General features: G+C 43.9%; 1 protein-coding gene across 1 annotated transcript; it reads right to left on the reverse strand.

Annotated features, from left to right (window-relative positions):
• Positions 1-2,856: 2,856 nt before the first annotated feature.
• Positions 2,857-11,985, reverse strand: Tmem252 (transmembrane protein 252). Its single transcript, XM_008852286.3, has 2 exons — positions 8,686-11,985; positions 2,857-5,822 (listed from the first exon to the last, which is right to left on the reverse strand). Exons 1-2 carry the CDS (start codon positions 9,009-9,011, stop codon positions 5,477-5,479), a joined length of 672 nt encoding a protein of 223 aa, XP_008850508.2. The 5' UTR covers positions 9,012-11,985; the 3' UTR covers positions 2,857-5,476.
• Between the last annotated feature and the right edge of the window lie 376 nt (positions 11,986-12,361).

Genomic DNA, 12,361 nt, shown 5'->3' on the forward strand with positions numbered 1-12,361 from the left:
CATAGATTCATTAATTGTAGACATGTTGACCAGCACAGTCAGGCAGATTCTTCAGTATATCAGCTCTAGGCAAGCAAATCTTTTTTTTCAAGTTGCTAAATTTAAATAATTTCTAACTTTTAAGTTCAAATTAGTTGTTACTTAAACATAGTTTCCTCTTTCTTCAACATGAACTCATGTAGTAGCCCAGTCTGTATTCACCTATCCATCCATTCACTCCTTCATTCATTCAGCAAACACTAGTTGAAAAACTATTTAGGTCATTTTTGTTCTTATGAATTCAGTCTGGGAATTAGGAGGCAAACATTCACAAGGTATTGGAGAAGCATAAATGTTATAAAGGAAGCACTATGCAATGTGGGAATACACAGAGAACAATTAACTCAGAGATGGTGGGCTTCTGGGAACGAGAGAGCTCTCCTGAAGAATATGGTTTTCTGGAATTTGTAACCATAGGTGAATGGAATGGCCAGGACTCACAGAGAGGACTCTGGCTTTGGGTCTGATCCAAAATTTTGGTGTGATGGGTGGTGCTGAGGCAGACTCAGGCTGTGAAATCAGATGGAGCAGATCTGCACAGCCACCTGTTTTCACTGAGCTTTTTCTCAGCTGTGTTACAAAAGGGACGGTCCTCTGATGATTCTGGAACACAGCCCGTCTCTAGGCCTGCCCACGCTCACATTGCCAAAGCATTATTTCTGCATTAACCCAAGCTTTCATTGTGGGATTTTGTGTGTATGTTGTATGTGCTCTTGCCTTATTCTCATGAGGGACAAATGTCAGCAAATCTCCCTTCCATACATAATGTTCCTTATGTTCTTAAAGATGGAACTCCAACAGCCAGCCTTTAAGATAAACTATGGGAGTGCCTGAGAGATGGCTCAGGCAGTAAAGGTGCTTACTGTGCAAGCCTGGAAACTCAGGTTTGAGCCCCAGAACCCAGGTAAGGGTGGTAGGTAAGAACTAACTCCTCGAAGTTGTCCTCTGACCTCCATGTGTGCACTTGGCAGGTGCAACTTCATGAGCTTTACACATACACAATAATAATTTTTTTAAACATTAAAAGAGTAAAATACCTGAGCCATGCAAGAATTTTGTGGGAACCACTGGAGTGAATTATAGAAGATAATAAGGTTAGCATACAGCAATTATTGGGGTCACTCTGGTAATATTCTAGCACTGAGGGGTTCCCTCACTATGACACATGCCTCAGAAAATGTTGAGCCACCATCTGTGTGTGTGTGCGTGTGTGTGTGTGCGTGTGTGTGCGTGTGTGTGTGTGTGTGTGTGTGTGTGTGTGTAGTTTTCATAGTGGTTCTCCACTAGGGTGGCACCCCCCACTCACTCAGGGGATGTTGAAATGTGTACACATATGAGCCAGAGAGACATTTAGTATGAGGGGACCCAGGATATCAAACACCCTGTATGCCAGGTGACAGCTTTTTCTCCACAAAAGAAAAGGATTGTTTTACTTCACTCAGGATTCTTGAACTTATTAGCTATCCTTTAAAAATGGGGAGGGGGCCAAGGAGATGACTTGACTGGTAAAGTGTTTGTTGCATAAACATAAACAGCTGAATTTCATTCTTCAGCACCCACATAAATGCGAGGTACAGCAGCACATACCTGTTACCCCAGGGCTGGGGAGGCAGAGATTGCCTGGGGTTTACTGGCCAGGCAGTCGAGGTGAATAGGTGAGCTCCAGGTTTAGTGAGAGACTCTATGTCAAAAAATTAGGTGGAGAGCATCTGAGGTCCACAAGCATGTGCATACATGTGCACATACATTATCACATATGCAAAAAGGGTAGCCATCATTAAAATAACTTATCATATCTTACTGCTCCAAAGTGCAGCATACATCCATAATATTTGCAAGTCACACAGTGGTGTGGCAGTCCAGACTAAGGGGCTTGGTTAAAGACATGAATGCTTTTAAATAAGAAAACTTGGATTGATGTCCATCCATGGTGTCCAGCCCTGGGCTGAGAGTTGCCTGCACTGAACCATGGAAAGAACGATGGTATGGTGACTTTGATTGGCCACCCATGGGTCAGTGTAAGCCATGGGAGTTTTGGTGGCCAGATCCATTAGCTATGGCAGGTGTAGGGAATGTGAAAGTACTATGGAAACTGGTAATGACAGCAAGATGACTCTGTCCTACTGCTGGATCATGTCCTGAAGTGGACAGTGAGGCCCCAAACGTGCCCTGAAGAGATTTCCATTCCTGAGGTAGGAAGGTCTGAGAAACTGTGCCTTGGGAAATGATGTAACTGCTAGTAAATCAATGTTTGGACCCTCAGCAGTTATAAACAGCAAGAGATTATCTGAGGTGGCAGAGCTTAGCAAAATGCCTGTTCCACTCCAACCAACTGGAGTCTTTACCAGCAGAAATAGCTCATGCAGTTGACAGCTCACTGATACATGAGTCAGCCTGAGTTGTCATGGAATTTTATAGAATGCAGTGGAGATATGGATCACAAATCAATGATTTTCACCTCTTTACATATCTTTCAGCACCTAGCATGTGTTCTGCCATGTAGATGAGCTGTGATGATGCTTCACAAAAACAATATGTTTAAGTAAAATCTTGAAGGATGAACAGGTATGTTAGTAAAAACACTTGTGAGATTTGCACAGAGGGGTCAAGATTGAATCCAGTACATCTCAGATATGCAAAGATACAGCATCTTATATTCTGTCACTTGACTTGCCATCCTCATCTTCTGGGTGCTGGTCATAATCACGTAAACTTGCTGCAAAGGATCATGAGTCAGGCATGGTAGCACACGACTTTGATCCCAGCACTCGGGAGGCAGAGGCAGGCAGATCTCCGCGAGGTTGAGGCCAGCCTGGTCTCCATCATGAGTTTCAGGCTTACTGGGGCTACAGGGAGATCCTGTATCAAATAAGCCAAACAGAAAGAACACAATAAGACTGTAACCCTGAAGGGCCTACCATTTATACTTGAGAGGAGGAAGAATGAGTCAAAATCCTCAGTAATGAAGACTTCCCTCTCTCCATTGTGTCATCGTCCAAGCGCCCTCCCAGCATTCCTGGCAATCTGCCTGCCGATCCAGCAACATTCATTCATAAACTTGAGGAGGAATGGAGATGCAGTAGCTACTTTGCCAGAGTGCATCCTCCAGGGGATAATCATGTATCATTCACTGTAGTAGGAGACTTTTGTTGGACTTGCTCAGTATATTTGAGATACTGGAACTCTCAAAATGCAAGATTGTTTTGGGTACTGTCCAGGTTCTTGACTTTTAAATCAGAGTGCATGTGGGTTTTTTTTTTAATCAAGAAGTATGTATTAGTATAAACTTTTCTTCCCTCTCCCCCCTTTCTGCAGCAGAGATTCAGGGTTTCTGTAGTTCAAGCTGGTCTCTCACTTACTATGTCACTATGTAGCTAAGTCTGACTTTGAGCTCCTGATTCTCCAGTCTCCATCCTCACAAGTGCTGGGATTACAGGTGTGTGCCACCAAGTCCCACTTTAGTAGTCCCTTCCAAAAGGAAGCCCCAGGTTGTTTTCTGAATCAACAGTTGGTGTTCAATAATGTTGGGTATGCAGAAAGATTAACTCATCTTGATACTGTGGAGAATGATCCTGTGACATTTGTTCCTCTACTGATATGTTTTCTGATACTAAAAGTGGCAAAGAAAGAAAGTCTGAGGGCTGGAGCGATGGTTACGTGGGTAATAGTGCTTGCTGTGAAAGAAAGAGGACCTGAGTTCAAATCCCCACATGCCCACATAAAAAGTTGGGCATGGCCACCTGTGCCGGTGACCCCAGGCAGATCCCCAGGAGCTCACTGACCAGCTAGCCTGGCTAGCATGGTAACCTATGGCTTCCACATGCATGCACACAGATGCATGCACTCATATATACACATGCATATACAACACACACACACACACACACACACAAAGTTTCTTAAATGAATTTGAATACAAAATCCATTACTTTAGAGACATTAAACCAAATTTAATATCTGTTTTAGCTGACTCCAAGTGGTGGAAAACCATTTATTCCCCATGCACATTTGAGTAGAAGCCCAGTGATACTGCTTATTTAGAACCATAGAGGGATGGACCAACTCCATCTTGATATCCTCTTTCTTGAAAGATCGAGTCCTTCCCTCTGAGTGTTCAAAGACTCTCCTCTACCCATCATCATTGCTGTCCACCTCAAGGATGCATCCTAAGGGTGCAGGAAAACTGCACTGTGAGGTGAGGGCCCAGCTCATAGAAAGAAAACATGGCAGACTTACATCTTAAGTGAGAAGTCCAAATAACCCTAATGCTACCTTGGCTGCTTCTCCATGGGTGAAAGATATTTCAGTGACCAGGAGCACCATTTTCTGTTAGTGATCATTTTCTGAGTGGGAGGAGAAATCCAAGATGTTTGCTGGAAGGAGGGTAGCCTAGCATAAAAGTGAAGCAAGCAGCTTCTCTCACATCCCTCTATGAAATGTTCTTTGCCTTTCTGAAGAACTGTGCACTGTACACTATTGAACACCTTTCTCAATGTCTTAAAGCCTCAGTTGCTGCGTCTGTAAAATGGGAATGATCACATCACCCATCTTTTCAGAACGGAAGGGCAGCTAAGAAATGTGCCTGGAAAGGTAAGTTGAACCTGCCATTTGAAAGGCTTGCCACAAGTGTTAGCTATCAGGTCCAGCACGAATGCCTTGCTTTGAGGAAGAACCAGAGGCCCAGAGAGATGAGCATCCTCATCCAAATCCAGAAATATCCGTCTGTGTGTCTTTTTAGCACCCTGTTCCCTGACCTATTCTCTGATTTTTAAAACTTCTGTAAAGCAAATAAAACCAAGGAGGAGTTACTGGGTTTTTTAACCAACTGCTCAAGCCTAGAAGTCAAGATTTCTACTTTGAAACATGAAGGACTTCCTGGCGATGAAGATATATCAGTAAAGTTTTTATCTTTTGCATTCTGAAGATTTAAAATACACCAGGTTCTTAGAAGCTTGCATATAAACATTTTTTAAAGTTCACAAGATTTGTAACAAATCATATATTAATATTACCCCCCAGGATTCTGTGTACCATGAATTAAGTAGTCTATCTATTCAACATGAATCCATAGGAAATATCTGCTTGCATGAGGACCTTTTTACAAAATAACTCAACATTTTGTGTTTAAACCATTTGAAAGAGAATATTACACTTTTTCATATAGAAAAAAAACACAATAATTAAAATAAAATGGTACAAAACAGCATTCCTGGTTTCTCAGGACATTTCTCATGATGGGTGCTGTGGTGTTGCTCAGGTGGCCCAGTTGTGGGGGAACTCCAAAGCTGCTTCCCAGCATTCTTCCCTTTGAGTTTCTTTCTTAATGCAATGCCTGAAGGGCTGTGGCTGTCCCATCAACGGCAGGTACTCGTCCCAGCTTGGTCTGAGATGATGGGGTGGGGAGGGAGGCAGAAGGTCTGGCTGCACATCTCTGTGGTCAGGGGCTCATCCGGATTAGGCCAAGTGAGAATCCTCTGCCCTGTCTGCCTGGAGCTGACATGCCCTTGGAGGATCCCACACTGCTTCTGAGTGCTGGAGTCATCCTGGTTGTCAGCACTGCGCTGGGCCACTGAGCATTCTCTGCTGTTGCTGTAGCCCCTGGGTCTCCTATGCACTCTTGGTAGGATGGCGGGGCCTCCAGTTGGGCATCATTTCCATCTTCAAGTTCAAGGATGGTCTCTGTGTAAAGAGGTGGAGGCAAGTCCAAGGCCCCTCCACCTGCAAGACAGTCTGGCTTCTCAGCACCAAGGCTATCTTCATAAGCTGGGGGATAAAAGTCAGGTCTGTGGAAGGAAAAGCCACAAACATGCATGTGTTATTTAGGTGTTGATGGCGAAGAGGCATATGCCTGCCTCTCTCAGCGCACAATGTGTGAAGTTAAACTGCTAAGAAATATTGAGTTGAAACAGATGCACTTCTTCCCTGGGTTAACCGCTTTCTAAAAAATGTGCACCCTTCCAGAAGAACCCTTTTTCAGCCATGGTGCACCTGCTGATAGCTCTATTTTTTTCCAGACAGATACTCCAGGCTATATTTTCCTCTCTTGCTCCTTCAGTCCTGGAAAGAGCTGTTCATGATGAGATCTTTACTGGCATAGGGGATCCGGGGATTTGACTGTGGAGCTTCTCTAGCCAGTACTCAGTCCTTGATTTCCCCTCACAACCTCATCTACTCCAGTGCACTCAAGGTCTCCGACTTTCATAGGCAACAAAATAACAAATGGAAACCTACCACATGCTGGTCTCTGAACTTGAGCAGATGCCACCACTTTCCCCTGACACCCTTCCAAGTTTTGGCAGCTAATTTCTAAGAAACCATACAGGAACACACCCATCTCTCAAAAGGCTCCAGCTGAAAGCTCGCTGAGGTTTTCATTTGCAGCCTTTGTATGCTGGCCTGCCCATGGTTATAAGTGTCATTCACCTTGAGCCGATGGACTCGTTGGCCATCTTGCTCATCTTGCTGGTGGTTAAATCTTCTGGTTTCTCCACCATGAATGGAGGTGGCGGTGGAGTGAGCTTGGATGAGTTGTGTATTTATAGAGCAAGTTTATCAAGTGCCAAAGGGAGTGTTTATGGTGTGTAACCACAGCAGAACAAGGACAGCCATTTGTAGACACAGCTCCACTCTAAATGTTACCAGGCCCCAGGCCAAATACCCAAAGGAAATAGCTACTGTACAGTGTCTCAGCTTTCCCCTGGAATAGCCAAGGTTGAGTCATGGGAACAGAAAGGTGCGCTCTTCCCTGGAGCCACGTGAGAGGATCCAGGAGGACTCCTGCCCTAAATTCGAGAACTGGAGAAACATTCACTTGGATACCTCTACCAGGTTACACATTTTGAGTGCAAAACTTCTGAGAAATGAAACTTCTCAGTTTGACTGCAGCCTGAACATCTCAGGGATGCAGCAGGAGAAGGCAATGAAATGGAGAATTGATATATTCATGATTTACTTTCAAATACTCCAGCACAGACAGTATAATATTATGCATGTGTTAATATCGGCTACATCTGAAAGGTACTCAGTTACTCTTATCAGGAATTCACACTATAGAGTTACACACACACACACACACACACACACACACACAGAGAGAGAGAGAGAGAGAGAGAGAGAGAGAGAGAGAGAGAGAGAGAGAATATTACTCTAGAAGCATCTTCTAGCACCTCCATTGTCTTCCTTTTTAATCAATCCCAAAGACCTTGTTGGTTAGTCTAAATAAACATTGGAAATGAGTTCTGGTTGTTGTCATTGGTGTGATGGATGTCAACAATGCCTGGTCATGGGTGAGATGACTCATATTCAAGATACATGGAGGAGCTAAAACATCTCATGGCCTCCCTTCTCTTGCATGAAAAGAGCAAAGAGACTTATGGACTCTCATAGCCTATACCTCAAGAATGATGACTAAGTTTTTTTAAAAAAAATATTTTATTTATTATTTTTATTTTATGTGTATGAGTGTTATGCCTACATGTAAGTGCACTCCTGTCATCCAATGCCCGTGGAGGACAGAAGAGGTCGTCGGATTCCTTGGAACTGGAGTTACAGACAGTTGTTAGCTGCCATGTGGGTGCTGAGATTCGAACCCGGGTCTTCTACGAGAACAGTCAGTGTTCTTAACCACTGAGCCATCTCTCCAGCCCAGTGATGACTAAGGTTTTAACTCTAAATGGCCCAGTGTTTGGACAGGAATTAGGAGGTTGATGCTCAGTTAACTGATCACAAGGTTACTTGAACCTTCGTGTATTTTTTTTCTTGTGGTAAACTATATATAATTTGGAATGTCCTATTTGTAAGAGGACATTTCAGGGGTGTGCGCTCATATTGTTTTGCAACTATCTATGGAACTTCTGCATCACCCCAGACTAAAATCCTGTATTAATTCAATAACAACTCTTCATTCTCCCTTCCCCAGGCCCTGAGAACAGAACCACTGTCCCACATCCCATCATTATGAATTTGACTCTGATAGTTACTTGGTATAAGTGGAATCATGCAGTCCTTTCTGCCTGGCAGATATCACTTAGCACAATGTTTTCAGTGTGTACCCATCTATGGCATATATCAGGATTTTGTTCCATTTTAAGGCTGAGTAATATTCTAATGTGTGAATATGCTGCCTTTTGTTTGTCGGTCATTGATTGACATTTTACCATCTTACCTTGAATGAATCCTTCATACAAGGAGAGATCAGAACACCTAAAGGGACTGTCATCTAGGACGTCTCTTAGTCCAGAAGTCATTGGACTGATTTGATGTCTGCTTGCTTGTTTGCTGTGGACAGAATTTGGTCTGGGGCTTACTTTCCTTATAATTCAGCAACCAGGTTATAGTAAAGAGCTAGTCATCACCTGCTTCTAACCAATGCACCCAATACATAAGAAGAACCTAGGAGTAGGGCCCCTTAAGTTCACTTAGGTGGGTTTCTGCTAGGGGACCTTACCCTAAGAAAACTCCCCTTTATCTCATTGTTTTCCCTAAAGACAGTCCTGTTCTTCCACAACCCCAGAGTGATTGCCTGACAGTGGGACTTCAGGCCCAGAGGGACATGTAAGTGGATCCACTATGGGATTAGAAGTCCCTCCAGTTTCCACACAGTGGCCCTCTCTACCCTTCTTGTTCCCTCTAGTGCTCAGTACATACCTGTCCACGGTGGCCAGGGGCAGGTCCCTGCGAGCAAGGTGCTGTCTAAGCACATGGCTGAATACCCCTTTGTTTTCATTCGCCTGACGGTAGGTGCTCCAGAAAATTCCACTTAGAAGGATCACAAATCCCAAAGGAAGAAGCACATAGGCCACAACCAGGTTCCCCTGACAATGGAATATGGAGTTGGAGGAGATGAAGAAAGCCCCGAGGCAGATCATCAGGAAACCAGTGAGGAGGGTGAAGGCACAGAGAACTAGGCCAGTCCGGTTCTGCATCCCTGCTCCTCGGGAGTGAGGCTGACCCTGCCACTCCTCTGCTTCCATGCCTGTTCAAGGGAGTGGACTCATTAGCCAGCTTGCAGCCTTATACACAGGAACAAATGGCCTTTGGACAATTAAATGAAGCAGGCACTGAGAAGCTATTCATTAACCACTGAAAGTTACTGTAATATCCTCAAGGGGGAACCTAGAAACATAACATTGTGTCCTCCAGGAAGGGGAGGCTGCACGTAGCCAGTTTGCTTGTGGTTTGTGAATGGGACTTCAGTTGCTTTCAGGTATTGGAAGGGAGATTCCAAATATTTTGATTATGAAGGTACTGGTGTCTCAACCCTCACCGTGGGTATTTCTCCACTAAAAGCCAGAGAAGTTAGCATCCTTCCATAAACTGTTGCCTTTGTGGTTTGGCAAGAAATCCTTTCCTCATTTATTTTTCTTCCTCTCTAGTAAAAAGATATACCTTCAAGGCATTTTCATCTTGCCTCCCTCAATGACTCCCCACTTCATTATCTCTACATTTTGATACTGGGAAAACTCCAAGAGATGAGTCCAGGGTGTGATCCTTCTGTTGACAAGATGAGCCTTCCAGGAGAAGGAGCATATTAGAGAAAAGGATTGTGGGATTCCCAAGAGCCTTGGGGATATGGAAGAATGATTATAAAAAGATCTGGTGACTCCTCTCCTGCTTGTGGTCTTTCCCATTGTTGAGGTTCAGGTTTTGCAAGCTCAAAAGCAGCTGCTTGTTGAATAGTTTTCTGTCTTTCTCAAGCATGGGCCACCATTCCTAGCTCACTATAAATGTTTGATTCAAGTCTCATCCTTCTTGTTCTCAAAAAAGGTCCATAGGTATTTGATATGAGACCCTCACCCAAAGTTGTAGTATGTTATAGCTGCCATGCAGAACAAGCAAGCACATGTCAGGAATGCCTTCTGTTACATCCTCACCCTTCATCTCCACCCCACCATTTTACACATCACACTAGGAAATTAAAGGTTCTGAAAACTCCTGAAACCTTTCCCCCTAAAATAGGTCTTAAATAAAGTTGGTTTTAGCTTGTCGCTGTGCTCTATGGTGGCCTGACTCCAGTCTCGGCGGGCAGGGGATGAGTAGGCGCGAAATCAACAACACAGACTCGGGGAGATGCTGCTTAGTAGTGGGCTGCCAGCAAGCTCGTTCATTGCGTACAAAAGGGTTTCCTATATACCCCCCAAACCTCCCCCATTGGCCCTGAGGGTTGAGCTGTATATTGTGTATTGGTGTGGCCGTCACGTCATCTGTCTCTAGCCCGGGTGGCAGATATCAGGTTAGCAGTTCGAGGAAGTAGGTCGTGTTAGACTGGCACGCCTGCGCAGAAGTCTCCAGGTCCGGTATTCTGGCCGATCCCCACAGGCCCCTCCTACATTAGCTGGTGATGCCAGCCAATATTGCCAGTGCTCTTCTTCACATCTTTTCTCTGTGCAACATTGCCTTAAAAACCTTACCTGAGCTAGCTTTTTATCCTCTGTTTGGAGCTCGTTGCCTTCATCTTGACTGTCTCTGATTGTACACACCTTGTTCTGGATCTGGTTCTCACCTTATTTTCTACCTTTTCTGTTTAATGCTTTGATATGACCTTGCAAAACATCTTCTATTCATAGGGACTTGGGTCACTTTTGCCTAGAGTGTTTTTTCTTCATTTTTTTTTTCTGTTTATATTCTACCCCACTATTCTATCACCATCGTTTTTCCAATGGGAAGGCATTTGCTTGCATGGTGTCCTAGTAGTTCCATTTACACTCTTTACCTTATACCTACTTTCTCCTTATCTACACTTCATGATAGGGCTAGGAGAAAGAGAAAGACACTGGAGATCAAAATCAGTATAAGGCACGTCCACATTCTACCCTAGATTTATTAGCGTAAGTTCCAACTTTGAACTACTTCCATTTCCTATGCTTGGTATTATCTTTGTGGTTTAAAAACATCTCTTTCTCCCTCCTTACCTAATTGGTCATCAGTCAGGTTCCCAAGATGACTCCGGTGGTTCCTGTCACTTATGTAAGCAATCTCCTCCTTTTGAGAGTGAGCTGGACCTAGTGAGTTGATTCTAGATAGTAGACTATGACAGAAATGATGTCACTTCCATGATTAGGATACAAAAGAAGGGCAATTTCTAACTCTGAAGAATAAGGCCACTATCTTGGATGGGGCCAATCTGGCAAAGACCTGGGAGCACCTTCTGTCAACGGCCAATGAAGAACCCTTCAGTGATGGGCCTTAGTGCATCTGCCCATGTGGAAGTGTACTCTGTGAACAAGCATGTAGACTGAGGAGCAATTCCTTATACAACTGAGACTGGAGATGACCCTCAAGCACATTTTGACTGAGTGATCCTCAGGAGAGGAACTATTTAAGTCATGCTTGGGTTCCTGATTGACAGAAACTATGAGATTGTAAATGTGCTTTGTTTTGTGGCAATTTTTAAGGCAGCAATAGACACCTAAATAGCTCCATTAGGGCTTAGAAATCAGAGTAGGCAATCCATGTTACTTTATTATGGTATGGCATATAGTACTCTGTTGTGATCAATTGTAATCTTCATCACCATGATTATTGCTATCACTGTAATTCTCCAAAACAGCAAAAACCCAAGATTACCAACTAAATTGTCTTCACTGAGTTGGGTCCCAAGTTCAGGTAGTTCAGGTAGAGTTCTGTAGCTACTAATAAATATCAGCTGAAGGAGGGCTAAAACTCATGATGAAAACTGTCCATCACAGAGTTAGACTTGTTTTAGATCAAAAGTAGGCAGGAAGGCAGGGAAGGGATGGGGGGGGGATTCAGCAGGGAGGAGGGAAGATTGGGCTTAGTTTCTGTGATCTCAGGAACATGAGCAAATAAGCGCATCTACGCCTTCCCTCCTTTGGCACCAATGAAAGGTCCCATAACTAGGGCCTCATGCTTTTCCAGACAGGTTTCTTCCCCTCCAACATCTGAGATGCGGCTCTTGTCACTCCAGAGCAGTGGATGTGTTGGTGGCGGTGGAAGCACTGGTGGTGTCTTGGTGAGAAATTCCGTTAAGAAAAAGCAAAATCTAGGAAGAGCTGGGGTGGGGGGAGGAACTCAATTCTTTTATATAAAATTTATATAAGACAAAAAGCAAGTTCCTTGGCTGAGAGTATTTGAGGAGTTTGAGGAGAGATGGGGTAACAAAGAGGAAGAGAATCTGCAGCAGCCAAGTAGAGTAGAGGGGAAGGGAAATAACAGGGAAATGTGCAGTGCCTGGGAACATGTATCTCTCACATGATGAGCAAGGGATCCTGGTGATCTTGAGGTTATTGTGTGTACTGGGTTCATTATTAAATCTATGCTATTAAGGACAGATTATATACACATATTTTTTGCTATGACTGTT

This window comes from Nannospalax galili, unplaced genomic scaffold (assembly GCF_000622305.1).
Source record: "Nannospalax galili isolate Female #2095 unplaced genomic scaffold, S.galili_v1.0 scaffold1486, whole genome shotgun sequence".
Classification (NCBI taxonomy): Eukaryota; Metazoa; Chordata; class Mammalia; order Rodentia; family Spalacidae; genus Nannospalax; species Nannospalax galili.

Excerpts from the sequence above, each read along its gene's own strand:
- Tmem252 (XM_008852286.3), bottom strand. The coding sequence starts at position 9,011 with ATGGAAGCAGAGGAGTGGCAGGGTCAGCCTCACTCCCGAGGAGCAGGG. Across the intron at positions 5,823-8,685 it reads CCCCTGGCCACCGTGGACAG|ACCTGACTTTTATCCCCCAG; the intron begins GTATGTACTGAG and ends TTCCTTCCACAG.